General features: G+C 59.9%; 2 protein-coding genes across 3 annotated transcripts in view; one reads left to right on the top strand and one right to left on the bottom strand.

The window, feature by feature from the left end:
- Positions 1–568: 568 nt before the first annotated feature.
- On the top strand, positions 569–7,141 carry SNORC (secondary ossification center associated regulator of chondrocyte maturation). Its single transcript, XM_047872124.1, has 4 exons — positions 569–592; positions 1,029–1,132; positions 6,751–6,933; positions 7,021–7,141. The coding sequence occupies exons 2-4, from the start codon at positions 1,060–1,062 to the stop codon at positions 7,128–7,130; spliced, it is 366 nt and encodes a 121-aa protein (XP_047728080.1). The 5' UTR covers positions 569–592; positions 1,029–1,059; the 3' UTR covers positions 7,131–7,141.
- A 1,942-nt stretch (positions 7,142–9,083) lies between these two features.
- Positions 9,084–24,018, bottom strand: part of NGEF (neuronal guanine nucleotide exchange factor) — a 74,782-nt gene continuing 59,847 nt past the window's right edge. For both annotated transcript variants that reach the window (XM_047873870.1, XM_047873871.1), the window contains 10 exons: positions 21,132–21,292; positions 19,701–19,853; positions 18,138–18,267; positions 15,792–15,866; positions 13,679–13,768; positions 12,472–12,635; positions 12,063–12,218; positions 11,386–11,465; positions 10,551–10,655; positions 9,084–10,033 (listed from right to left, as the gene is read on the bottom strand). In XM_047873870.1, coding sequence (XP_047729826.1) covers positions 9,843–10,033; positions 10,551–10,655; positions 11,386–11,465; positions 12,063–12,218; positions 12,472–12,635; positions 13,679–13,768; positions 15,792–15,866; positions 18,138–18,267; positions 19,701–19,853; positions 21,132–21,292 — 1,305 coding nt within the window. In that variant the 3' untranslated portion in view covers positions 9,084–9,842. The remainder of the gene's footprint in view (positions 10,034–10,550; positions 10,656–11,385; positions 11,466–12,062; positions 12,219–12,471; positions 12,636–13,678; positions 13,769–15,791; positions 15,867–18,137; positions 18,268–19,700; positions 19,854–21,131; positions 21,293–24,018) is intronic.

Here is a 24,018-nt window from a genome sequence, read left to right as displayed (position 1 = left end):
GGCTCGAACCCACGGACCGTGAGCTCATGACCTGAGCCGAAGTCAGACGCTTAACCGACTGAGCCACCCAGGTGCCCCTGATGACTTTTAATTCTGTGGCTGGGACATCTGGAAGGCCGGACGCTGGGGTTCCACTGACAGCAGGACTGGGGAGGCAGTAGAGTCAGGGTTGGTTTGGACCCTTTAAAGTGGACCTACTTTTTAATATCCCTGGAGTTGTTGGGGAGGCAGTGGGCGGTGGGGCTGAAGTTCTGCACCAGCCCCAGGCTAGGCACTCATGTCTGGAGCACACAGGTGGCATTCCCAGCTTCAGGCACCTGGGGGAACAGAGAGCAAGAAGGAACACAAGGTGTTTAATGACATGAGGTTTTCTGGAAAGAGACTCGAACTGCTGAGGGTTTGGATTGAGACTGTTTTAAAAGTGCTTCTTTAACAAGCTCTCTTGAGTGCTCTCCCCACCAGGCACTGAGCGCCCCAAGGTGAGCAGACTGCCTGGGCCAGAACCGCAGGCACTGAAATGCAGATCCCAGGGCCCACCTGTGACCTTCTGATACAGAGTGCTGGAGGCATCTGCATTTTCCAAGTTCCCTGGGTGAGTCTTTTTGCATACTGAAGTTTGAGAATCTCTTACTTCCAGTGGCTGAGGAGTGTGTGTGTGTGTGTGTGTGTGTGTGTGTGTGTGTATGAGAGAGAGAGAGAGAGAGAGAGAAAGGGGGGCAAGGTGGGGGAGAGAGAGGAGAGAGGGAAAGAGAGCAATTTCCTCTTTCTTTCCCTCTCTGAGGGTGGGGCTACTCTGGAGTTCAGGAAAGCAGTCAGTTCTGGAAGCTTTGCTGTGTGTGTGTGTGTGTGTGTGTGTGTGTGTGTGTGTGCGTGCGCGCGCGTGCGCGTACACGCTAATGTGTGGGGGCGGGCACGGTGTCCCAGGAGGACAGAGTTTGCATTGATGAAAACCCTTCCCAGCCCTTTGATACCTCTTTCCCGCCGCTCTGAAGTTAACTAGCTCCGTCCTCCTGCATCCTGCTCTCCAGCTGCACCAGCTGCCCTCGCTCACGGGCCAGGATGGGATTCTGTCTGGCCCTACGCATGGTGCTGCTGCTCCTGTCCGGGGTCCTGGCCCCTGCAGTACTCACAGGTAAGGGTGCTCCCTCAACTCTGCTGCCACCAGCCATCCAGGGCCAAGAAGCACCTAGAGCCGGATTCTCCACGGCCCACCGGGCAGAAGAAGCCCTTCCCTCACAGAAGGTGGAACCGCCATTTGGGGTGGTTCTTTGGAAGGCTCCTGGGAGACAGGCCGCCAGGAGCCGCGTTGGTGTCCTGGGAGTTGTTAGCCGTGGGGACGATGGCCCCCAAAGCAGGAGGGCAATTTAAGCAGCAGGGCCAGGGACGTTAGCTGCCTGGGGGGACATGGGGGTACCCCAGCATGCTAAAATCTGAAGGCTTCCAGTCAGGAAAGGGCACCAGGCACAGGGCAAGCAGCCGAGGGACCAGAGGCCCCAGGCTCCTAGACAGAAAACCACAGAGCCCTGCCGTTTTACGTTTCAACCCTGCAAGCCCTTCTCTGCTGGCTTTCTGAAATGTCCTTTCAGAGTGAAGACCCAGGTACTAGTCTCAGCCCGGGAAAAATTCCAGAAAGAGCACAGAGCCTGAGACTCCTTGGCAAAACCATGATGAGGACACTGGACTTGGGCTCTGTACTTAGGTCAAAACGGCTGGGTGTGGGATTCAGTGAGAAGGAAGGTCCCACCAGGCTCAGGGTGGCAGGCTGGCTGGGCCTCAGGCCCGGTCCTGGGCATGGCTCTAGGGCCCTCTGTTGGGAAGGGCTGTCCCAGGCCAGCTTCAAAGCCTGAGAGAGAAAAAGCCCAGGTAGTTCACGGATGGTCTTTCTCTGTTGGCTGTGAGGTGGGCCACAAGAGAAATATTTCAGGGCCCTTGTTGGGGGTGGTCCTGGGGCTAGAGGAATGAGTGGGAGGAGAGACCCCCAGAGACCTTCTCTGCAGCACCGACTTTGGGGGGAATGTCTGTGGATCTATAGGAGTGGCAGCTGGATGCCAGCCACATGAGCATGGCCCTGGGGACAGTTACTGGGGGACGTGAGGCCCGGTGGGACAGCCACACTCAGGCACACACGCCAGGAAGAAGAGGGTGATGGCAAATTGCCTGTGGGCATGCAGGCCCCTCTAGACGTCCTAGGAAGAACCTCTGGTCCTTGGGACTGGTCCTTGCAGATCCCCCACCCCCCACCCCAGCCCTGCCTGGTGGTCAAAGTGGGTAGGGGTGAAGGTGCTGGCGCCTGCCTGCCCAGGCTCTGGGACCGTCTTGGGAGCTCCTGTCCAGTTTCTTGTTTCCAGAGTAGCCAGCTCTCCCAGCCCAGGATGCTGGCCAGAGGCCCTGGATCAGACTGCATACACAGCCTGGGTGGGTGGGCTTTGTCCACTGCCACAGGAATGTTTGGGGACGTGTTTGGCATCTCTGGGGCCTCACCCGGCCTCACCTCCCTCCACGTGTCCTACCGAGAACAGGCAGGCCAGCTCCACCCCGGAGTCTTTGGGGTTTTGGCCGGCTGTCATTCTTCCTGCCGTTTGGGGAGGGAGGATGTTTGGGAGCCTCTCGGCTACCCCACTTTGGGCCAGAAGCTCTGAGCAGGTGTGTATAGGGCCCAGCAGGCCCCCTGCCCTTTGGTCGGTGGGCTGGGGTCCTGTGGCAGGCAGGCAGGCAGGCAGGCAGGGAAGGAGTGGCCCCGTGGCTGAGCTGCAGGCCCTGCCTGCCGTCCTCCGTCCTCCGTGTCGGTTGCCTGTGGCTGCCGCTACTGGGTAGGGGGAGCAGGCCAGGTTGAGCAGGCGGGAGGCCAGGCCAGGGATGAAAAGGCCCTTCATGGCTGGCACAAAGGCTGTCTGTGAGCACGGGTGCCTGGCCTTGGGGCCCAGTGGTCAGAGTGAGTGTTAAACAAACCTATTTACCGAAAGGCAGGGCGGTGGAGGCGGTGCCCTTGGCGGTGTCCCCAGGCCCCTTACTTGTCCTGGTTTCCTTGGTCAGAGTCGAAGGACGTTGCTAACTCTGGCCTTTGGAGCTTAGATGTCCTCGCAGGTCCCCCGTGGGGTTCTCAGCTCACCTTCCGTGCCCGTGGGCTCATGTCTTTGTTCACGCAGGGCCCTCTGCCCGTCTTGCTTTCCCTCATCTTCGCTTGTCTGCAGACGGGGCCTCCTGCCGGCAAACTCCCTGACAACTTCTTCTGTTTATGGCTCCCCCAACATAGATTTGGGGGCAAAGGGAGTTATTGCCTTTAAACGTTGTTTTTCCCTTTTACTACAGCAAGTTGAGAAAATACAGAGACAGGTAGGTGCGCGTAAGAAAATGCTTTGGCCCCTTCCTGGCGGCTGTACTTCCTTCGCCGGAAGGCTGGTGGCCGAGTCCAGGTCGCAGTTCTGGGCTGTGTATGCTGCTGGGCCACCCCCCTGGGCTTGCAGGGAGCTGGCAGGCCTTTGGGATGCTGGATATTTGGGTGCAGGTGAGCCCTGGGCCAGCCTTTGGGGGTCTCCCATGATGGTCAGCTGCGGCAAATGGACAGCACACAGATCTGCCCGGCCCGTGTCCGGCCGGAGGGCCCCGGGGGCCAAGGCGGCAGCTGGTGATGGCAATGACAGCACAGTTACAACTTGTGGAGGCCACGAGAGGCATGTCCCAACCCCCATTTCACAGACTGGGAAGTGAAGTCGGGGAGAGGGGAGCAGAGTCAGCCTGCTGGGGTCCCGGGGTGATGTGACGGACCCAGCCCTCTTGATTTGGAAACCCATGGGTTCCAAGCCCCCTAAAGCTTCAGGGACTGGTTGAGTGTTGGAGGAGGGGTTGGAGGAGGGTACACGCAGCAGGGATGAGGCGGCCTGGGCCAGTGTGTCTGGCAAGGAGAATCCAGGCTTCTGTGGGGAGCCACAGAGTAGGGCTGGGTTACTGGGAGCAGAAGGGGAGAAGGCCTGGGTGTGTCCCCAACTGCCCTGCTCTGAGGGCCCACTCTCCTCCAGAGATGGCTTCTGAGCTCTGGCAGAGGGCAGAAGTAGATGCTTACCTGGGCCTACTCCAGGCAGCTGAATCCCCAGATGCCACCCAGGTTGGCTGGGCCTGGTCCCCAGTAGCCCTGTGGTGGCTTCCCTGTCGCCGGTGTATGGAGAGCAAGTGAGGGCCAGTGGTTTGTCTGTTTATCTGGGAAGATAGGCATCCTGTGAGCCCCACACTTCAGGGCCTAAGGGGTGGGCATTTTTCTTTGGCCTAGCCCCCGGGAGCCTGAGGCAAGCATGTCCGGGGGCCTGGCACTTTCCATAGCAGCTAAGAGGCTTGCAGACCCCTGCCCTCCCAGGCAGTGACAGAGGACGCCCGGCAGGGTTGCTTCCCCACTCTGCACAGTGTGGTCTTTGCAGCTGGTGGGAGGCCGGGGGGGGGGGGGGGGGGGGGGGGGGGGGGCCCAGACATGGGCAATGCGGTTCAGCCTCAGGTCCTTCAGGTGGGAAGCTTCCCCTACACTGGGTGCCAGGGACCTTCTGCCCCCAGGAGGGCTCCTTGCCAGGGCTGTTTTCTGAACAGGGATGCTGGCTGGGGTAACCCCTGGGGAATAGGACAGTGGTCCCAGTCTGCAGGCTGAGCCTCAGAACTGACCCAGCCCAGGCCTGGGAGAGGCTGCAGGGACAGGGCGTCTTGGGGAGTCTTGTACAGTTGGGGGAAAGATTTTAAGTTGACAGCAAACTTGCAAGGATAATCCAGCGGGCTCTGGTACACTCTGCTTAGATTCACTTTTGCCATAGTTGCTCTTCCTGTCTCTGTCTGACCCCGCCCCCACCCCCAATCTGAATGCTGACCAGTCTAGAGTAAGTTGTAGATGTCATGACTTTCTGCCCTGAAATGCTTCTAAGAACAAGGATATTTTCTCACATAACCGGTCAGTTACCCAAGATAAGACACGGACATCGATACAGCACTGTTATCTAAGCTACATATTCACACTTCCCCAGTGGAGCCCGGGGTGCCCTTATCCAGGAATAGGTGCTGCATTCTCACATCCTTAGTCTCTTACTTGGAACAGTTCCTCAGCCTTTCTTTGTCTTTCCTGACCTGGATGTTTTAGAAAGCACAGTTAATTTAAGACTGGCCCTGAATTTGGGCTTGGCGGATGTCTCCTCGCAATTTGCCCCAGGTGGGCACTGTTAGCAGGAAAGACCCAGAGCAGCCCCCCTCTGGAAGCCGGCGAGTCTGTAAGCAGCTTGGCTCTGGCCCGTCTGTGCCAGAGGGAGTTCTCAGGGGTGACGCCTGTAGAGGAAACGGTGCCCCAGGGACCTGGGGGTGGGTGGCTGGGGCTGCGTTAACTCCACAACCTCCCTGGCTTACACCTGGGAATTGCATCCTGTTGTTGCATCCTCCGGGGGGCTTCCCACTCCCGGCAGCACCCCGCGCAGTGCCCGCCTGAGCCTGGGTTTCCTCAGCTCTGAAGCAGGGATACGACCGTTCCCGGCCACGGAGCAGCTGGAGTCCACGAGGTGGTGCCGTGCTGCCCGCACTACCCTCTCTAAGGACGATGTGGGGGCTGGGCATCCCTGGGTCACACTCGAGATTAGGCGCTGGCGAGCCCTGAACCTGCCAAAGCCACCCCAGGGCTGGGGTGGGAAGGCGTGGAGACTGCCGGCCATTCTGGTCTTGACTGTTAAACTGGGCGCTGGGGCCTCCTGTTGGGGATGGACGGATGTGGGCCCAGGGTTCAGGAAGTGCTGTGGGGCTCCTCAGACCAGGACCCTTGGTGGGGAGGGGAGCGCAATTGGCATAGTGGAGGTGGGGATATGGGGCTGGGGCTAGCACCCAGGCCTCTGAGTCTCAGCCTGCCCTGTTCCCTGGGCCTGCCAGGTCCTCCACACCTTGCTAACTCCCACCCCACCAACAGAGAAAGGCTCCTGCAGAAAACACTGCACAGGGATTGATGTGCTGACCGAGCCCCAGCTTGTGTGGGGACAGGGGAGCAGCTCCCTTTTCTTGGGGCTTCCCTTACCCTGACCACAGACACCCCTGTGCACCCCTCTGGCCCTGTTCTCTCTGGAAGCAGCAATATGCTGGCATCACAGTTTCTCAAGATCTAGAGCCCCTTTGGGGTTTCAGCCTTGGGACACGGGGTGTGTGTGGGCGTCAGGCCCCGGGGCCTGCGGGCTGCACGGCTCTGCCCGGGTGAGGACAAAAGAGGGGGCGCAGGTCTGCTCCTGGGCTGTGGAGTTTGCCTCCCCTCCCCACCTCCTGCAACAGTAGCCTCGTGGGGCTCTGGGGAGGCAGGGACCCTGGTTCCTGCAAGGAGAGTTGCCTCATCTCCCCGGCCTCTTTTCCAGGACGAAGGCGGACCCCTGCCTGCCTCGCAGGGGAAGGGAGCCCCTCGCCAGTGTCATCTCACCCAGGCCTACAGGGCCCTGCAGTTCAGATGAGGGACCGCAGTCTGTGCTGGGAGAGGTGAAGTGCCCCTGCTGCGGGCTCAGGCTTCTCACGGCAGACGGGCCCCGACTGCCGAGAGAACCCGTTGGTGCCCTTACTCCCCTCCTCCACCTCCGGGTCTGTCTTCACTGCAGCCCGGCCGCAATAAGCCCTCCGGGAGGGCCAGTGCAGCGCCCACCCCGCAGTCCCGCACACAGCGCACCTCTGCGGCCGGTTAACCGCGCGGGGCCACGTCCCCGTCGGCCCCGCCGCCTGCGCCCCAGCGCCCCAGGGTCTCAGCGCCTGTCCTTGGCCTTGCAGCCGAGGGCCCGCAGGAGCCCGCGCCCACCCTGTGGAACGAGCCCGCCGAGCTGCCGTCGGGAGAAGACCCCGTGGAGAGCACCAGCCCCGCCCGGGAGCCCGAGGCCACCGGGCCCCCGGCCCCCACCGCCGCGCCGAGCCCCGAGGACAGCACGGCGCAGGAGCGTCTGGACCAGGGTGGCGGTAGGCGCGGGCCGGACGGGGGCGGGAGCGGGGGCGCGGGCGCGGCGGGGGCCGCGGGGCTGACCTGCCGCCCTCCGTCCCCCGCAGGCTCGCTGGGGCCCGGCGCCATCGCGGCCATCGTCATCGCCGCCCTGCTGGCCACCTGCGTGGTGCTGGCGCTCGTGGTCGTCGCGCTGAGAAAGTTTTCCGCCTCCTGAAGCGAATAAAGGGGCCGCGCCCCCGCCGCGGCGCGACTCGGCTCTACCCTCGGTGGCGCCCCGGTGTCTCGAGTGTGTCCGCGCGTCCGCGTGGGGGCGAGCGGGGCGGGCGACGACTCGCACCACGTGCGCGCGGGGCCGCCAGCAGGAACCGCGAGTGCTCGCGTAGGGGTCCCCCGCCCCCCAGCACAGCCCCGGTCCCCACACCCCCTCCCCGTCCCAGCCCCTGTCCCGAGAAGTGCCCGGGGCCCGCCCCCTGCGCTCCCGCTCAGACTCAAGCGTGGCCGCGGGCGCAGGAGAGGGGCCGAGCCGTCGGGGCTCCCAGCCCAAGGCTGGATTATTTTGGGGCCCGATCTGGCCAGCCGGACCCCATCTGCGGAGCTCCAGACCCGCCCCGCCAGCGTCCCCAGGAACCCCTCCGCCCCAGGGAGCCGCAGGAGCAACCCGGTTCCCAGACCGACCGCAGCCCCAGGCTGCCTCCCTCCTCCCAGCAGCTTGGCCCCGGCTCTCAGTTCTTGGTCACGTCTTTTGTTTTCCCTGCTTCCTGGGAAACCTAGCTTTTATAATTTAGCAGGAGATTTAAAATAGAGGCTGAGCTGCTCGGAGCACAGCAGGGAAGAAGCCAGAACTGCGTCCCTTTGGAGTGAAATAGAAGACTGGAGGCCCGGAGGAGGGGCCGTCTGCGCACCCGGGATGGTTTGATAGCCAGGGCCCTGGGCGGCCTGTGCGTGGTGCCGGTGGAAGGAAGCTGCTCGTCCTCTTCTTCCTCTGCTCTTTGTAGCAACTCTTTTGGCTTCACTGGCTTCCCTGAGCTCCAGACCACGCCTGCTCCAGCTTAGACCAGTGTCCTCCCCCTCCTGGATACTCCAGATGAGCGCTCGCTCAAAACACATGAAGGGTTAAAAGTTTCTGCTTCTATTATAAAGGACTGTTGTAAAACCGACCAGCTTTCATGCAGCGGTTTACGTGACTTCATCGCACACAACCTCATAACCAAAGCCCTAGTCGGTACAGATGATCCAAATCAGCATGCTTCAAAAAGATAAACTGGACAAGGGCCAGAACCAAGGGTCACTCCCTCCCCTTTGCCCCAAGGTCCCCGCCCCCAAGAGCAGCACAGGGCTCAGGAATGGCCCCTCTCCCCCTCTGCCCACTCTTGGGGGCCTTGAGTGGGGGGTCTTCCCCCTGGGGGTGTAACAGAGGCCCGAGCATCAGTCCGTCACTGTTGAGCCAGAGTGTCACACGTCTGCATCCTCAGAAATCCATCCAAGTCTCCAAGGGTCTGAGGTCTCAAGAACGCCAAGAGCCATGCTGTGGCCTGTGGGAAAAAGGCTAAGAAGTCCCACTTGACCCAAATCCCGGGCTCCTAACGAAAGGCCTGTTCTGGCACGGAGCAGAGTGCATCCCGGCAGAAAGAGTGTGGTCCCAGGTAGGGCTGGGCAGGGTCAGATTCCAGGCCCGCCACACTCCGGGACAGAACCAGGAGTGGGGCTGGGGTATCTGTGAGGGTTACCTGGGCTGGGGGAGGAGCTGCAGCCTTTGGGGGAACTTGCTAGCACCAAAAGTGGGAAGCAGTGCCCGAGGTATGAAGCCCCAGCCCCATGCCTGGTGTTAGACATCCTGTGGGACCACCACCCCCTGACACCTCAGTCCCACCGTGGTTTTCCAAACACGAGTTCTTGCTTCCACTGCGGCAGAAGGGTGTCCCCGACTCCCTCAAATTGCCTCTTCTGTTTCTGGAATCCTTCCATTGGTGGAGCCCCAAATCTCCTTCCATTCTGAGATCCTAACCCTGGCTGCTTCTCCTTATCCTGGAAGCCATCTCAACCCCTTTCTTCAGGACCTGCCTCCTCCATTAGCCTTGAAAGGAGTTCTTCTCTCCCTGCCCAGAACCAAACACCTCATTCCCGTGTGCAGCAAGGCAATAAAGAGTAGACCTTCACCTCCTTTATTTTATACATGATGCTTCTTTTAATGCAGCCAAAAATGATATTTGCTTTTCTCGGAACCAAAACCGATACAGGATGCAGTGACCAATTCATTCCTTACAACACCTGGGCTCCTGAAGGGGCCAGAAGACACAAGTTACATCCAGCTTGTCAGGGAGCCAGAGGTGGCGTGGGCCCTCGGCCAAGCTCTGGTAGGCCTGCTGTGAAGCAGGGCCTGGCCGTGCAGCCAGAGGCTGGCGGAGGCTTGGGGAGGGGAGGACAGAGGCATTTGGTCTCTTGGTCCTTTGAATTGGAGACCAAGGGCTGCTCAGCAAGCTCAGGCAAGGGCGGGCCATCTGCACGCACGCACGGAGGATTCCGATGGCTTCCAGGGGGGAGAAGGACATGTGCAGGCGGTCACGACAGTCCTTCCACCCTGCCCTCGGCCAGGGACACTCCCGGTCTGGGGCTTCCTCCAGCGCCTGGGGAGGCGCCGATGCACCTCTGCCCCCTCTGAGAGACAAGAGGGACAGGTGGCATAATACTGTTGAAAATACGCTTTCTCGTTTACAAATGCAGCAGAGGAAGGACGTAGGCACCCCTTCTCCCGTTTGCAAGCAAGGGGGCCGAGACGCACGTGGCAGGGGGAGGGGCGGGGGTGACTCCCGCGCGAGGCGCTTGCCGTCCCCCAGAGCCCTCCACCATCTGTCGGGGGCTGCCTGCCCCGCGGCGCTGCTCCAGACCGCCCACGTCCTTCCCCCAGGCTGGCGACTGAGGCCGGGGGTCATTGCCGATTTCGACTGCCCAGCTTCCTGCGGTCCTTATTCTGGCTGCGCTGAGGGTCGTCCATCTTGTGGACACGGAAACATTCTTTGAGGTTCTGGGACCGGATCTTGGGATTCAGGATCTCCTCAGTCATGGAGCTGGGGAACCAGCCTCTCTCCTGGTCATGCAGACGCTCGCCAAAGATCCACCCTGTGTAGAGAGGGGTCGGGGAGGGTAAGCAGCTGTTGTGGGGTGAGAGCTGAGGGCTGAGCCCCCCGCCCGGCCAGGGAGTCCGGCTGGCCCCTCCAGAGGACACCTGCTCGACGAACCCCTGCCGGAGACAGGGAGTTTGGGTCTGTCTCCCCATAAGCTGGGAGAGCACTGCCCTGACCCCCTCCTGGGGAACGTGGTCCTAGGGTGCCACGGGGTGTCCCAAATATATTGACTTTGGAACCCATTCCCGAGCCCTCAGCAACTGTCGGCTGCCCAATGTGAGGCCAGGAGACCCCAGGGACGCCCCCCAAAGGGAGAGGTACCTAAGCTGACCACCTGGTGTCTGGAATGCCACCATCACTCTGTTGGGCAGCCTGTCTCTGAGCCCCGGCCTCATGACATCTGCTTCTGCACACGGGGTGTAGACACCCCCACCTTATCCCTCAGGCTGGTGCAGAGTCCCGGGGGTGGGGGCGGCACGAGTGGGAGATGCACCCAGACCCCCAGCCCTCACCGTCTTCCGTCTTTTCCAGGATGTTCAGGATGTCGGCCAACTCCAGGGTCAGCTCGTCTGGCTGCTGGGCCACATACGGGTGCACACACTGGACCTGAGGGCAGTCTGAGGGGAGGACGGGGAGGTGGCACGTCCTCGTCACCACGTCACCCGCCCTGCTCGGGACCCAGCAAACCCCGGACACCCCCCGTCGGTAGCAGGGCAGGCCTGCCTGTAACAGAGCACCCGGAAAGGGTCTGTTTGAGGGAGAGGAGAGTTTGGCTGCAGAGAAAACGTGACTAAGATAGCCAGGGGCTCTGGAGAAAAACAGTATATGGGTAAAGGGCTGGATGGGCTGGGAGGGGGTCTGATTTTGGACTTGAGAAGGCACTCCCTGGACCTGACGTGCCGGCCGCAGTTTGGGAGGCCCGGACTCGGCGAGCACAGGCAGGGCTAGGAGCTGCTCTGTGAGGCAGGTGCACGGGCACCCTTTTATATTTTGTAAGGTTTTCAGAGAGCGGGCAACCCCAAAAAGAACACTGGCATTTGTCTTCTGGGCCCAGATTCCTTTCGTTTCCTGGTGGTACCTGTCACTTAAGACTCAGTGACTTATCTCTTCACTAAGCACACAAACCTTTGCAAAGCTCAGGCAGCCCGGTGTCCACCATCAGGGTACTAAGCTCGCAGCTCACACACAGGCCCTCTGGGCCGGGGAAGCTGAGCTGGCCTCTGGGGGCTGGTAAGCACTGCCCCACCAGGAATGTGGAGAATGCCTGCCCCTCACCTGCCCTCATCTGTCCTCACCTGCCCTCACCTGCCCCACCCAGCAGGCAGCCTCCTCCCTGAGGGCACTCACCCAGCAGCCGAGAAGTGAAGGAAACAAACTTGGTTCTCCGGTTGGGGGCCAGCGAGGTCATCCAACGCTTCATCTCACTCCTGGGACACAGAGGACGACTGCCGGAAACACAGAGCGACCGCCCTTCCTCCCCCCGGGGAGCTTGGTGCTCAAGCATCCCACGAGGCCGCAGCAGGACAGCTCGGGAGGGGGGGGGGCAGAATCCGGGCAGAGGCACGGGGGAGTCCTGTAGACTCTCCCCGACACACCTGAATGTCAACTGGTGAGGGAGAGCCCTCCCGGACACCCCCAAAGGCACCCCGGAAACCGCAAGCTCTCAGACATGTCATTGTCCCCATCCGGATGGTGGGAACTGGACGGAGATGGGTGGGGTGGCCTGTGAGCTCTGGCGGGGACAAGCGCCGGGGTGATGAGATGGCCCCGGGGCTGTCCAGGGATGTGGTGCACTGGTCAGCCTGGCCCGAGGCTTCTACGTCTCATCAGAAAAGGCCCTTCCAGGGCCCGGGCCCCAGAGGGCACACACTCGCACCCCCGACAAAAGCCCTGCCCTTGGGGCCTGGGCGGCCAGGGGGCCACGAAGCATGTGCCGAACCAGAGTCCTGGTCCGCCAGGGAAGGAGGTACGGAGGTGCCGTGGGGCCGGGGCTGGGGCCGGGGCCGGCGGTGCTGGGCACTCACTGCGAGGTCGCCTTCAGCATGTAGGTGGCCTCCCGGTCGTCCGCATTCTCCAGCAGCCGCAGGATGAACACGTTGGCCAGCGTCTGGCCCTGGTCCTCCAGCTCCTCCACGCGGAGGAGGCCTCTCGGGGCCGAGTCAAACACTTGGTACTTGTCTCTGGGGACCGAGGGGGGCAGGGTTGAGGGTGCCGGCCCCCAGGAGGTCCCAGGGTCCCAGGGAACCACCCTGCCAGTCCTGCTGGCCCCACCGTTTGGCCACGCCTCACCTCATTCTGGAAGCCCTGGATGTCAACACGGGTCCCTCTCACCCCGAGACTTTCTCCTCCCACCGCCCCACCGTGGCCCCCAGGCCAGTTAAGCCTCATCCTCCGCTGCTCCTGCTCCGCAGCGGCAGCAACCTCACTGCTTACCCAGGAATCTGCCGGCAGATCACCAGCAGGTCGTTGAAGAGGAAGAGGTAAATTTCCCGGAAGAGTTTCTTGGTCCGCAGGGTTCGGGATGTCTTGGGGCCCGCCATCTGCCGCAGCTCGCCCTGCTTCAGCAGCCAGCGGGAGTGGGAGATGATGGGCACCGACTGGGTGGGTGGGGGGTGGCGTCAGAACAGCTGTGCCCCCCCCCCCCCGCCCTGTACTCCCCCGAGGTCCCCCTGGGCCTCCCTGGAGTCCTAACCCGAGGGACAGTTTGGGGGTGCTGCAATGGGGGGTTGAGGGGAAGGAGCAGTCCTGGGCAAATGTAGGAAGGGCAGTGTGTGTGTGTGTGTGTGTGTGTGTGTGTGTGCGCGCACGTACGTGCACAAGGGTGCACGCTCCCATGGACACGTATGTGGCTGTGTATGTGTATCTGTGCCTGTGTGTAGCTGTGCATTTGTCTGTTGTGCATGTGTCTGTGTGCTTCTGTGTATATGTGCTTGTGTCTATGGGGACTTGTGTCTGTACCTGTGTGAGGGTCGTCGTTCCCTACCAGGCTCAGCCCGTGTGATGCGGAAACAGAAGGGGAGCCAAGGTCACAGGGGAGAGGAGAACTGGGTCCCCTGGGGCAAGGAGGCCAGGTCTGCAGGTCCCCACTGCATGGCTCGGGGACGGGTTCCTGGCGGTGGTCGGCCCAGCAGGTGGAGATATGGCAGGAGCCCAGAAGGCCACGTCTGTGTCCTCACCTGGGGCTCACCTCCTAAACATGGCATGACCTCAGGGACCCTCAGTGTGTGCTCGTGTGACCACGTCACCAGAAACCCAGGCCCCTGGGACCCTTGGGGCACACTAAAGCCTGAAGCTTTACGTAAAGTTGGGGCAGATTGGTAACTGCTGTCAGATTTTCAGTTTCCCCCGATTTAAGAATCCTTGGAATGGTCCCTGTCACGTGCTTCATGTCAACTAACTGCTCCAGGTCACACGGACAAGAAATGAGAGCAGGTGGCTCCAGGGTCCTTGCACACCATCTCTCAGAAGGTAAGTGCAGGCCAATGTGATGGCCTGGTCACAGGGGGCTCTTAGGGCCAGCTAGGGGTGTCAAGAGACCTCAATGAAGGCGACACCGAACTGAGACCCAAGGGTGGCCAATCACTGAGTTCGACCAGGCCAGCCCGGCTGGGTGGGGACACACGGACGGGCACAGGTTCACCTTGATCTTAAACTCCATCTTCTTCTGAATGCTGATCATCTGCTCCGTGCGGCTCATTTTCCTGACACCCTCGTTGCATGCTTTTACCACCTGGCAGAAGAAGGGGGACACGTGAGGCCACCTGCAGCCAGCCGCTCCCCCGCCACTGCCTTTGGCCCGCTCAGGCCCCTGAGGGTGAGCAGACGCTGCCTGCAGCGAAGACTGGCTGGCCAGCACCTCCTGCAACAAAGGCCAGCGGGAAAGCCCGTCAGGCTGTGGCTGCGGCTCTCGGTTCTGGGGGAGAAAGTTAGCGTCTTGTCCCTGCTAGAAAGGACACTCCAGAGCACACATAAAATGATGCCTGACCTGTCATGTCACCTAAGAAAACAAAACAGCAAGGTGCCCATTCTCATCTGCCAGACTGGAAAAGTTAGACTGGTCACCTCCGGGTTCGCCGGGGTGTGGGGAGACAGGATCTGTCACGCACTGTGGGACGGGGCAGGGGGAGGGGGTGCAGATTCCCCCCACCTTCCTGGGAGGCCACCCAGATACCAAGAAGCCTAATAAAACCACACTTCCTGGGATTTCCAGGGGCTCAGTCTGCAGAAACAGTATTCCACGATGGATCGCCGGTGTTTAGAATGGAGCCTGGCATCCAGCACGCTCCCACTATGTGCCCAAAACGTTCCCTGCGCTGTTGTTTCAAATGAGAAAAACTGTCGTCAACCTAAATGTCCACTGACTGGGATTGATTAACATTTATATGCACCTCACCCTGTACCACGAAATCATTAAAAATGGCAATAACTTTACATGCGCTGAAACGGAGAGCAAAGAAAGCCAGCTTCGAAACCACAATCCCTGTTTTGCAAAAATCAGTTGTGTGTGCAGGTGTCTGTTTGCAAGGGCAAGAACCCACATGTCAGCTGGGACATGTGGGACACCTGGTGACCTTACCACCTTCTGTGTACTCATGAGCACTTGCTGAATTTTTTTTTTGTATCGAACATCATTTTTATACTTTAGAAAAAAAAATCCACCTTTATAAAGAAAAGGTAAACCGCGAGAAGTACAGCTTTTGTTAGAAGGGAAAGGAAATGGTGGCAGAGACCTTTAGAAACAGAGAGCGCTCTCCTGGCTCCCGGCATGCGGGACCCCTCACGGGCTGAGGCGGTCACTGGACTCACCTTAGGTGGCCCAGTGGGTGCCGGGACGAACCCCCGACCCGATCAGGTGCAGGAGTACCAGGGGAGGGCAGAGGGCCCTAGAAGATGCCGCCCAGGGCATTGACCCTCCCTGACCAGCCTGCCAGGTGGCCAACTGGTAAGGGACAAAAGGAGCGGCCGGGAGGAGACCACTGTGAAATGGAGCCCTTGGGGCCCCAAGTGGCTGAGAACTGCCATCAGATGCCCATGGAGGCCAGTCCTTTTACTGAGCTGCTGCCTCTGGGACAAGAAGTGGAAAGGACCACACGCTAGGCTCTTGTCCACTACAGTCGCTGGCACGACAGAGTGGCCCCCGTGCCGCTTCCAAGAGCTGGCCTGCAGCTCCAGCAACACCAGGAGCCGAGCACACGAGCCAGCGCCGGGAGAGGGAAGGGAGGACCCGCGTGATCCGAGCGCTGGAGAACGGACATCGGGTGTCACTCCTCCGGCACAGCCCCGACTCTGCTGGCCACCCCAGGAGGAGCCGCTTCTCGGAGGACGAGGAATGGACGTGCTCTCCTCCCTCTCGGGCAGGAACAGCCCAGGACTCGGCAGGGCCAGTGAGTCGTCTCGCAGAGATAGGAGGGAGGGGAGCAGCGTGGGGAGAGGGAGAGGCAGGGGGAGAAGGCACAGGGCAGTGTCGGGGCACAAGAAGAGCCAGACCCAGCCTCCTCGCCTGTCACAGGAGGGAAGACCCCGGAGACAGGCAAGGACAAGCGTGGGGCTTGAACTCAGGACCCCGAGATCAAGAGTCGGGTGCTCTACCTGCCCGAGCCAGCCAGGTGCCCCTCGATGACTTTCTTTTGATATTAAAATGAATTTGCAGTTTCCAAAGACCCACCAACATAGGAGGAAGCAGGGCCAGACGGGTGGGTGTCCAGACAGGGACAACGGTTTGTTGGGAGAGAGAAAGAGAAAGCGGGGCTCACCATCTCCAGTTCTTTGTGGGCGTCCAAGGCAGTGCACTCACGCTCAGATCTCTCTTCCACTCTCTTCAGAATGTTCTGAGCACGGGAAAATCTGCATTAATACGACCACCTGTGGCCTTTCCTCCCCTCCCCGCCCCCATGAGCAGCAGCACATCGAAGTGCCCGAGTGGCAGGAGAACCTATGACCGGGCCCACGACCAGGCATCCTGAATCCTGACCACGGCTGGCCCAGGACCGGGCATCCCCACCCACAGCCGGGCCCAGCTCTAAAATGATGACCCCAAGGCAGTCTCCCGAGAGGATTAACTATGGACGCCAGGCTACATCCCAAGATCCCATGGGGGCTCACCAGGAGACCACAGCAAAGCAGGTGACCCCACGCTGGCGGGGTGGACCCAGCACTGGGGGAAAGGTATGCTCGGGATGGCCCTGTCCCCGCGGGAGCCCTACGCTCACGGTGGGCACCGGGGAGGGAGCCCTAGGCTCACGGTGGGCACCGGGGCCTTCCCCACCCTTTCCCCTGGGATCAAGTCACAAGAACCCCGAGGCTTTGTTAACTGTTCTTATTGATGAAAACGTCTCTTTTCCAACTGTTTGATTTTCTTGAGTTAACGTCTTGCTTACTTTCCCTCTGCCTTGAGCGTGCTTCCCGGGAACGCTTCCCTGATGGCTCCACCGGCCATCCCCTGGCCCCTCTGTTTCCTCGAGACCACAGCAAGATGGGTCTTGATCTTAGTTTTGTTGGTTTTCATCGTACAAAAATTAATTTTTTTATATATCCACACATTCTCTTTTCCTACAAAATCTCTTTTATTTCCTATAAAATTTCTTAAAAATTTCTCCGTTTTTCTGTTTCGGTTTTTCCAAGTGAAAAAAAACATTTCACACGTAGCCCCCCCACTCACTGGTGTCCTGTGACTTGGGCTCACACTCCTTCTCTGCCAGAGCTCTCTCCTGCCATCCTGGGGGTGCGGGGGGCGCTTCCTCTGACACCCCATCTCTGTGGTCCTGGGCCTTGAGCCCTGGTCCCCCTCCCCCTGCCGAGGGCTGTGACCTCCCCGCCTTACTACTGCCACCGCGGAGCTAGCCAGCTGCCCCAGGTCTTTGGCCTGCTGTCTGCCTGACCTCTGACCTCCCCTAACTGTGGCTCCTGGGTCATCGTCTCAGCCCGGGCCCCTAGAGCCACGGCCAGATCCACACCATCCCCTCCGTGTGACTGGTGGACTCCCAGCAGCCCAGGAGCATGTGCCAGGCACAGCGCGTCTCTGCCCTGCTGGAGACCCCCTTTGAGGAAGTGTCACCCCCTCCAGGCAGCCCTCCTAGTCTTCCTTCCTCACCACTGTTCCTTCTTGGCCACTGTGTCCCACAGCCGGGTCTGGGGACCCCTTTCTCTCCTTCCTGGCGGGTCTCCTTTCACTAAATGCCACCTCGATGCCCACAGGCCCTGCTCAGACTTCTCCCTAACTCTGAACTTGGAGATTTGACTGCTCAGTCACCACAAGCTCAGCTAGTGCACACTGAGTCCTGCTGTCTTCCCACCGGCTCCCTGCTTCGGGGAAGACTGCGCCATCACGCCCACTGCTCAAGTTCACACTCTCTTCCCTCTGACCCAAAGTAGCAAGTAGGCGTCTCAATTCATCTCAATTCGGGTTTCCCTCCAACATCTCCCCTCTTCCCTCCCCCACTTCTCCCCAGACTAAGCTTCTTTCTCCAGTGGCTTCCTAACCCCTTCTCCCATTTCCCTCCTGCTCTCCTGCCCATCACTCTGCACAGGCAGCCTGTGTGCTCTCGCAGAGGCAGTTAGATCAGGGGACTCCCCGACATGCTGAAGAATGACCCCAGCGTCTTACCTGGTCCCTTAGGGCCCCAACTGGCCTCTCTCCCCATCTCTGCACTCACTCCCGTCAAGTTCCCTCAGTTCACCACTGGCCTTCCTGGCTGTGAACTTGGCTGCCCCAGAGCCTTTGTGCAAGCAGTTCCTTGGCACCTGAATGGCTCCTCCCTGTCAGCCAAGTCTCGGCTCAAATGCCACTCGTCTGTCTTTCTTGACCCCCTGAACTGGCACTGACCAGGCAGTCACCCCCTATCATGTCACCCTATTTCACCGTCCTTCCAGCCGCGACCACTTCCCAGTTGTGCGGGCTTGTCTGTCTCTCCCCCAGATTGTGGGGACAGGGGAACAGGGGCTGAGTCCCCACTGCTGAGCACACAGTAGGAGCTTCACGAGGATTTGTGGAACAAGTGAACTTCCCAGAAAGCTAGCAGGGACCTGGGATGACCACAGGAAGCCCTCTGCAGCAGGAGAAGCCTGGGCAAGTCCAGTCCCTGGGTCGGGGAGGCCAGTACCTGCACCAACAGCTTGAGGCGCGTGATCCTCTGGAAAGGCAGGATGAGGAAGGAGGACAAGGGCAGCCCCCTGCACTTGGGGTCCAGCTCCAGTTGCGCAATCAGCTCCCGAAAGGCCGCCTTCTCCTGGCTGGGGACACAGACATGAGAGTCGGTCTCCGGCTCGCAGGAGGCGTGAATCAAAAGAGCATGGGGCGGGGGGGGGGGGGGGCCTCGTAGGAGCCAGACGGCCCACAGGCACAGGATACGTGTTGATGTCTTTCCTTCTTTCCTTTTCATGGAAAAGAAACTGTTCGTGTACAAGTCAAATAACAACAGGGGCTTCACATGCCTGGCCCCTGAAAACTTAGCAAAGTGTGCTGTGTGTGGGAAGGCAAGGATTCCTCGTGTGGCCAAGTCTGTGACTCAGACGCACAAGTTGGTGGTTTACCCTGCAGGGAACTGTGGCGAGGTGAACCCACGTAGTGACGGGGACAGCGGCGGGCTGGGGGCGGCTGCCAGAGGAAAGCTGTGCTGTTCCTGCCAGCAGAGATGGCCTGTGTGCAGGTGGCTCAGCGGGGGGGGGGGGGGGGGGGGGGGAAGTGGGAGGGGCGACAAGGGCTCTGGGGACCTGCAGGGCCGCTCTGCCTCTTTCTCAGGTACACGGGGTGTACACCAGCACACCCTCAGCACGGCAACGCCTACGTCCTGTTCCCCTGTATGCTCGTCTCCCACAGGTTTGTCCTCAAAACGGGCATCCTGATTCCCTCAAGTCCCAATTTCCAACCCCCAAATGGAAAACCTCCAAACCCCCGAATGCTCAAGTTTTAAAACATCCACAGTTAGCCACAAGGCTTGACAGCAAGGCCCAGGGCAGCGTAACGTTCGGATGTTACTTCTCAGAGAGACCTTCCGTGCTCCTGAGTCCAGGTAGGGACACATCACTGGTGACGGTCACTGACACGTGGTGCAGAAGTGTGGACGCTTCAGAAGAGGCTAGTTGACTGAGAAGTTATCTCATCAATGGAAACCCCAGGCGAGTTTACAAGGGGGCAGATCAGGGACGCCTGGGGGGCTCAGCCGGTTCAGCATCTGACTTCAGCTCAGGTCACGATCTCACGGTTCATGAGTTCAAGTCCCGCATCGGGTGAGCTCGTGCCCTACTTGTCTCCCACTCTCTCTGCCCCTTGCTAACTTGTGACCTCTCTCTCTCAAAAAAAGAAAAAAAAAAATTAAAAAAAAACAATTGGGCAGATTAGTAATGAACTCACTACCAAAGACTTCCTCCTGCCCTGTCCTTGCCTTTGTCTCTGGTTCAAACCATTTTCCTGACCTCTTGGGCCCCAAGGGCACCTCTGGGCCTCAGACCCTCTTCTCTAAACCTCACAGAACTCAGCCCAGCCGTTCTGGACACAGGCCCAGTGGGTGCCACGGCTGACTGTCTCGGGGTCGACATTTCTCTAGTGACCCCGAAACCCCCGGCACATGCCAGGCTTGGGCACCATCCCGGGAAAGCAGAGGTCCAAGGACTGAGCGGAGTGGCACCATGGGAGGAGCCACGGCCCCACTGCCGGGCGCACTCACAGCAGCTGCTTGTAGGTCCTCTCCTGGTAGGTCTGGTTGCTGACGTAGGTGATGTAGACTGAGAAGTGGTTGGCCGCGTAATGGTACACGATGTCGCACACGTCCGAGATGACGATGTTCTCCTCCATCCGGCGCTCTAGCTCCAAGAGAAACCTGCAGGGGGGCAGTGGCTGGGGTTAAGGGCGCCTGGACCGCGACACTCAGGACAGACACGTCTCCACCACCGGGCCTGGCTCCAACAAACCAACAAACGCGACGGGCCGCGATCCCTGCGCCGACGGCATGTTCGGTCACATCGAGAAATTCTACGTTCAGTGTTTTTAGGTGCGTACCAGCACTAGGGCTATTTTTTAAAGAGACAGCAAGAGACTTTATGTTTTGCACACATATCGATGTGTTCACGGATGAGGTGACCACAGGGATTTGCTTCAGAAGGATCCTGTGGGTGGTGGGGAGGCGTGGGGTGGGGACGCAGGCAAACCTAGATGCTGGGCTAGGGGTGGGCTCGTTACACTGGCGTGTCTACTTCTGCATGATTGGAATTTTCCACGGTAAAACGGAAGTCAGTACATATGTAAAAAGACACCCCTTTCCCAACGGGGTCAGGGGGCAAAGGCCAACAAGTCTCTCGGCAACCATGTGCCCAAGCCCACTGGGTGGGGCTGCCCCTGGGAGGTGGGTGTCAGTGCGGAGGGGGGACCCACCCAGGGGCCCACAGGGGGCCAGCAGCCCCCGGGGCGCCCCAGGGGGTGGAGGAGCCCCTCCTGCCACACCTTGGCTTCACGTCTGAACGTGCACGGTTGGACCAGCTCATCCAGAAGCCGAGTTTTGTGCTTTGGGCTGCAGGCTCCGTGGCCTCCAGGGAAAATGGCCACTGGATCCTCTACCCCAACGGTATGACTGGCATGCTTTTCTTTTTTGCAAGAACCGATTAGTGCTTGTTTATTCCTCCTCCAGTTAAGTTCCTCCCACCCTTCAAATAGGCAAAACGTAAGCACAGTTCCAAAAATTACTGGAAATGCCATCTAACTGGGGAGAGAAAGCCTAAGTCCAGGGCCAGGCTCTGCGCTGGCTCTCAGAGGGCCCCGGGGCCCCGCGAGCCAGGGTTTCCGGAGTCAGGATGAAGAGCAGCTCACACTGACACCCCTGGACCTGGTCAGGACACCCGGCGCAGACCTGCCTGACTGTGGGGGCTCATGGACACTTGTGCTGACGGGAAGGAGCCCGCAGACCCGTTCAGGGGAACGTGAGCTGCTGTGGCACTGTTCAGGTGGCAGAAGGCTGGGTTTACGTATTCATTTATGTCTTACTGTAGGTCATCCCAAACACACACAAGCAGAGAAGCCAGGGCACCACAGGTTTCAGCCGGGCCCTGGCTGAGGAGAAGGTTCCGGAAGCCAGACCCCACAAGGACCCGAGCCGGTGGCTCACCGCTCACTGACGGCCATGACGTCCAGGACGTTGGAGAAGAGGATGTGTGCCTCGGACGGGTGCAGGGTCTTCTTCAGACGCTCATTCTCCATGAAGTGAGACACGAGCAGGCTCAGGCTTTTGTAGTACGAGGCCTCGGAAGTGACCAGCTCGAACATGGCCTGCGTCGGGGCAAACACGGAGGAGGAGAGCCGGAGGTCACGTCCCGGGCCTCACCTCGCAGGAGGGCGTCTACCCCGCTCCCGGCGAGACGCAGGCCTGTGTGCACGAGGCCGCGGGGAGCAAGGACTTCTGCACGCCAACGGCCAGCGCGCCTCTGCCTAAAAGACAGACACCACGCGCTCCTGGCTCGCGACACTGAAGCCGGAGACCGCCTGACGCCCGAAACACAGAGCACGCGCGAACCCAAGAGGTCAGCCGTGCCCCGAAGCCCCAGCAGCCGCGACGGGTGGCTCGGATGGTCTCCAGGTGCCGAATGGGTGTGAAAATCGGTATAGAGGGACGCCCACCTTGACACGCCCCCAAGGACGGCTGGAAGGCCACAATTGTCAACCACAGGTATCAGCAGGGGGTGCAACATTTACCTGTATCTTTTCACCCTTTAACTTGTGTGAAAACTGAAAAGTGAGCATCTGTGATTTCCTTCTTGGCTTAATTTTAAAATGTAATCGATAAAGCAATTTTCATTTTGAAAAAGAGAAATAAATCCAGAATCTAATGAACTTTTGGGAGGCACCCCTATTCTGTACCGTGACTGTCACCTGATCACCGAGCCCACGCACACAACAACAGAGTCCAAGGGCCATCCTCCGCGGCGTGGGGCTTCTGTGCGGCGAGGGTGCTCGGATGTCAGCTCACCTTCCTCCCTTGCTCACAAGCAAAGCGCCCACCTTCCTGAGACCACCCTGGGGTCATCCTCACCTTCCGCGGTTCCCTGACCGAGGACGGGTTCAGATTCCACAATAGCTGCCCAGAGGGACCGAGTAGTGGGGTCCCCGCTCCCGAACTGTGTTCACATTCTAAGCTCTGGCAACCTATGAATGTGAACTTGTTTGGGAAAAAATCCTTTGCAGATGCAAGTTAAGGATATTAAGGACACAGAGGTGCCTGGGTGGCTCAGTTGGTTAAGCGTCCGGCTTCGGCTCCCAGTTTATGAGTTCGAGCCCCATGTCAGGCTCTGTGCTGACGGCTCGGATCCTGGAGCCCGCTTCAGATTCTGTGACTCCCTCTCTCTCTCTGCCCCTCCCCCACTCACACTCTGTGTCTCTCTCTCAAATAAATGTTAAAAAAATTTTTTTTCTTAAAAAGGATGTCAAGGATATCACCCTGGGCTGAGAGTCTAAACCCAATGGCGGGTCTCTTTACAAGAGAGATATTTGACACACGAGGGACATGGGACACAGAGACAAAGCAGGGACGTGAAGCCAAGGCAGGGATGGGGTGACACAGCAGCCAGTAGGGGCAGACGGATTCCTGGAGTCCGCAGAGGCAACGAGGCCCGAGGACACCGTGAGTTCAGGTTTCTGGTCCCCCAGCTGGGTGCGAACAAACCCTGACAAGCCACCTAGTCAGTGCTAATTTCTTGTAACAGCCCCAGGAAGCTATCACAGGTGCACAGAGGAGGGACGGGGAGCAGAAGAGGGATGAGCAGGAGAGGTCAGTGCCCCGGGCACCCCACATCTCACTGTAGCCTCCCCTCCGTCCAGAACCCTGGTCCGGGGCCAGAGGCTCTGGCTGTGAAAGCTGGAGCTCCACGGCTTGGGAAGGACAGGTGGAAGGAGACAGGGAGGGACCAGCGTTCGTTCCAAATCCTCCCGGGTCCCCTGGGAAAGGGCACCCAGAAGCTGCCGTTTCTCCAAAAGGAACCAGCAGACGCAGGGGTGGGGTGATGCCCCCACAGTTACCACTGGACGGCTGAGGAGCTGAGACTCGACCCCGGGGTTTTCCGAGCGCCGGGCTCCCCCTCTACGCCGCCACAGGCAGAGCAGGGGGCAAAATAAGCGACGTGTTTGTGATCTGGGGGACACTCGATGGCATAAAGCTGCCCAGCAACAGCGAGAAAGTTCACAGCGAAGCCCCTCAGGGGACACCCACCCATCAGAGCCTGGGCCACCGCAGAAGAGAGCCCACCTGGTGCCCTAGTGCCTGCAGCTGACAGGAGACAAGCTGGTGGCCTCTCTGGAAGCATCCCTGAGTCCCGGTGGCCTGGTCTCCTTAGAGGACGGAGCCACAGAAAGCACAACCCACCAGCCTCACCAGCGGCCACAGCACTGAATGACTCTGTCAACGGCCACCCAGGCCCCGCTAACAAGGGCGCCATCAGGACGACGGGAAGCTTCTCTCTCAGGGGTGAAGTCAAACCACTTTCCTGCTGCTAAATTTAAGTTTCCTAAGAAAACGTCAAGCCGTCGCAGCTTGCAAGTTCTAAGCAAATATAACTAACTCCCCACCCCCTCCCCCACCCCCCACCCCCAACTGACACAGGGGTGTTGCAGACAGGGAAGAAACGCCGGCCCTCACACAGCACTGTGAGCACGTAACCCATGGACCCTTTGGTTCAGACCCCACGGTCCCGGCTCCGTGTCCCACAACGTGCCTGCCAGAGGGGGTGACGGCCACCTTGTTCTGCTGAAGGCCGGGCTCTGTGCTCCGATGCTCAGCCCCCGCGCACCCCACACACCCCGAAGATGAGCCGGAGGCCCGAGGGCCCGAGACCACCCCGGCCACTCGGGTGAGCTGTCCACGCACGGCCACACGCTCCCTGTCTCCTCTGCGGGTGTGGCCGAAGCCAGGGAAAGGAAAGGGGCGGCCAGGCCCTTCCATCAGAGGCAGAGTCCTTTCGTGCCGGCGAAGCTACTCCGGGTAGACACGCTTCCACACCCTGTCA

This window comes from Prionailurus viverrinus, chromosome C1, assembly GCF_022837055.1.
Source record: "Prionailurus viverrinus isolate Anna chromosome C1, UM_Priviv_1.0, whole genome shotgun sequence".
NCBI classification, from domain to species: domain Eukaryota; kingdom Metazoa; phylum Chordata; class Mammalia; order Carnivora; family Felidae; genus Prionailurus; species Prionailurus viverrinus.
Note: the sequence above shows the minus strand (reverse complement) of the source record. Positions and strands in the feature narration are given on the sequence as shown.

Excerpts from the sequence above, each read along its gene's own strand:
- SNORC (XM_047872124.1), top strand. The coding sequence starts at position 1,060 with ATGGGATTCTGTCTGGCCCTACGCATGGTGCTGCTGCTCCTGTCCGGG. Across the intron at positions 1,133-6,750 it reads GGCCCCTGCAGTACTCACAG|CCGAGGGCCCGCAGGAGCCC; the intron begins GTAAGGGTGCTC and ends TTGGCCTTGCAG. Across the intron at positions 6,934-7,020 it reads GCGTCTGGACCAGGGTGGCG|GCTCGCTGGGGCCCGGCGCC; the intron begins GTAGGCGCGGGC and ends CGTCCCCCGCAG.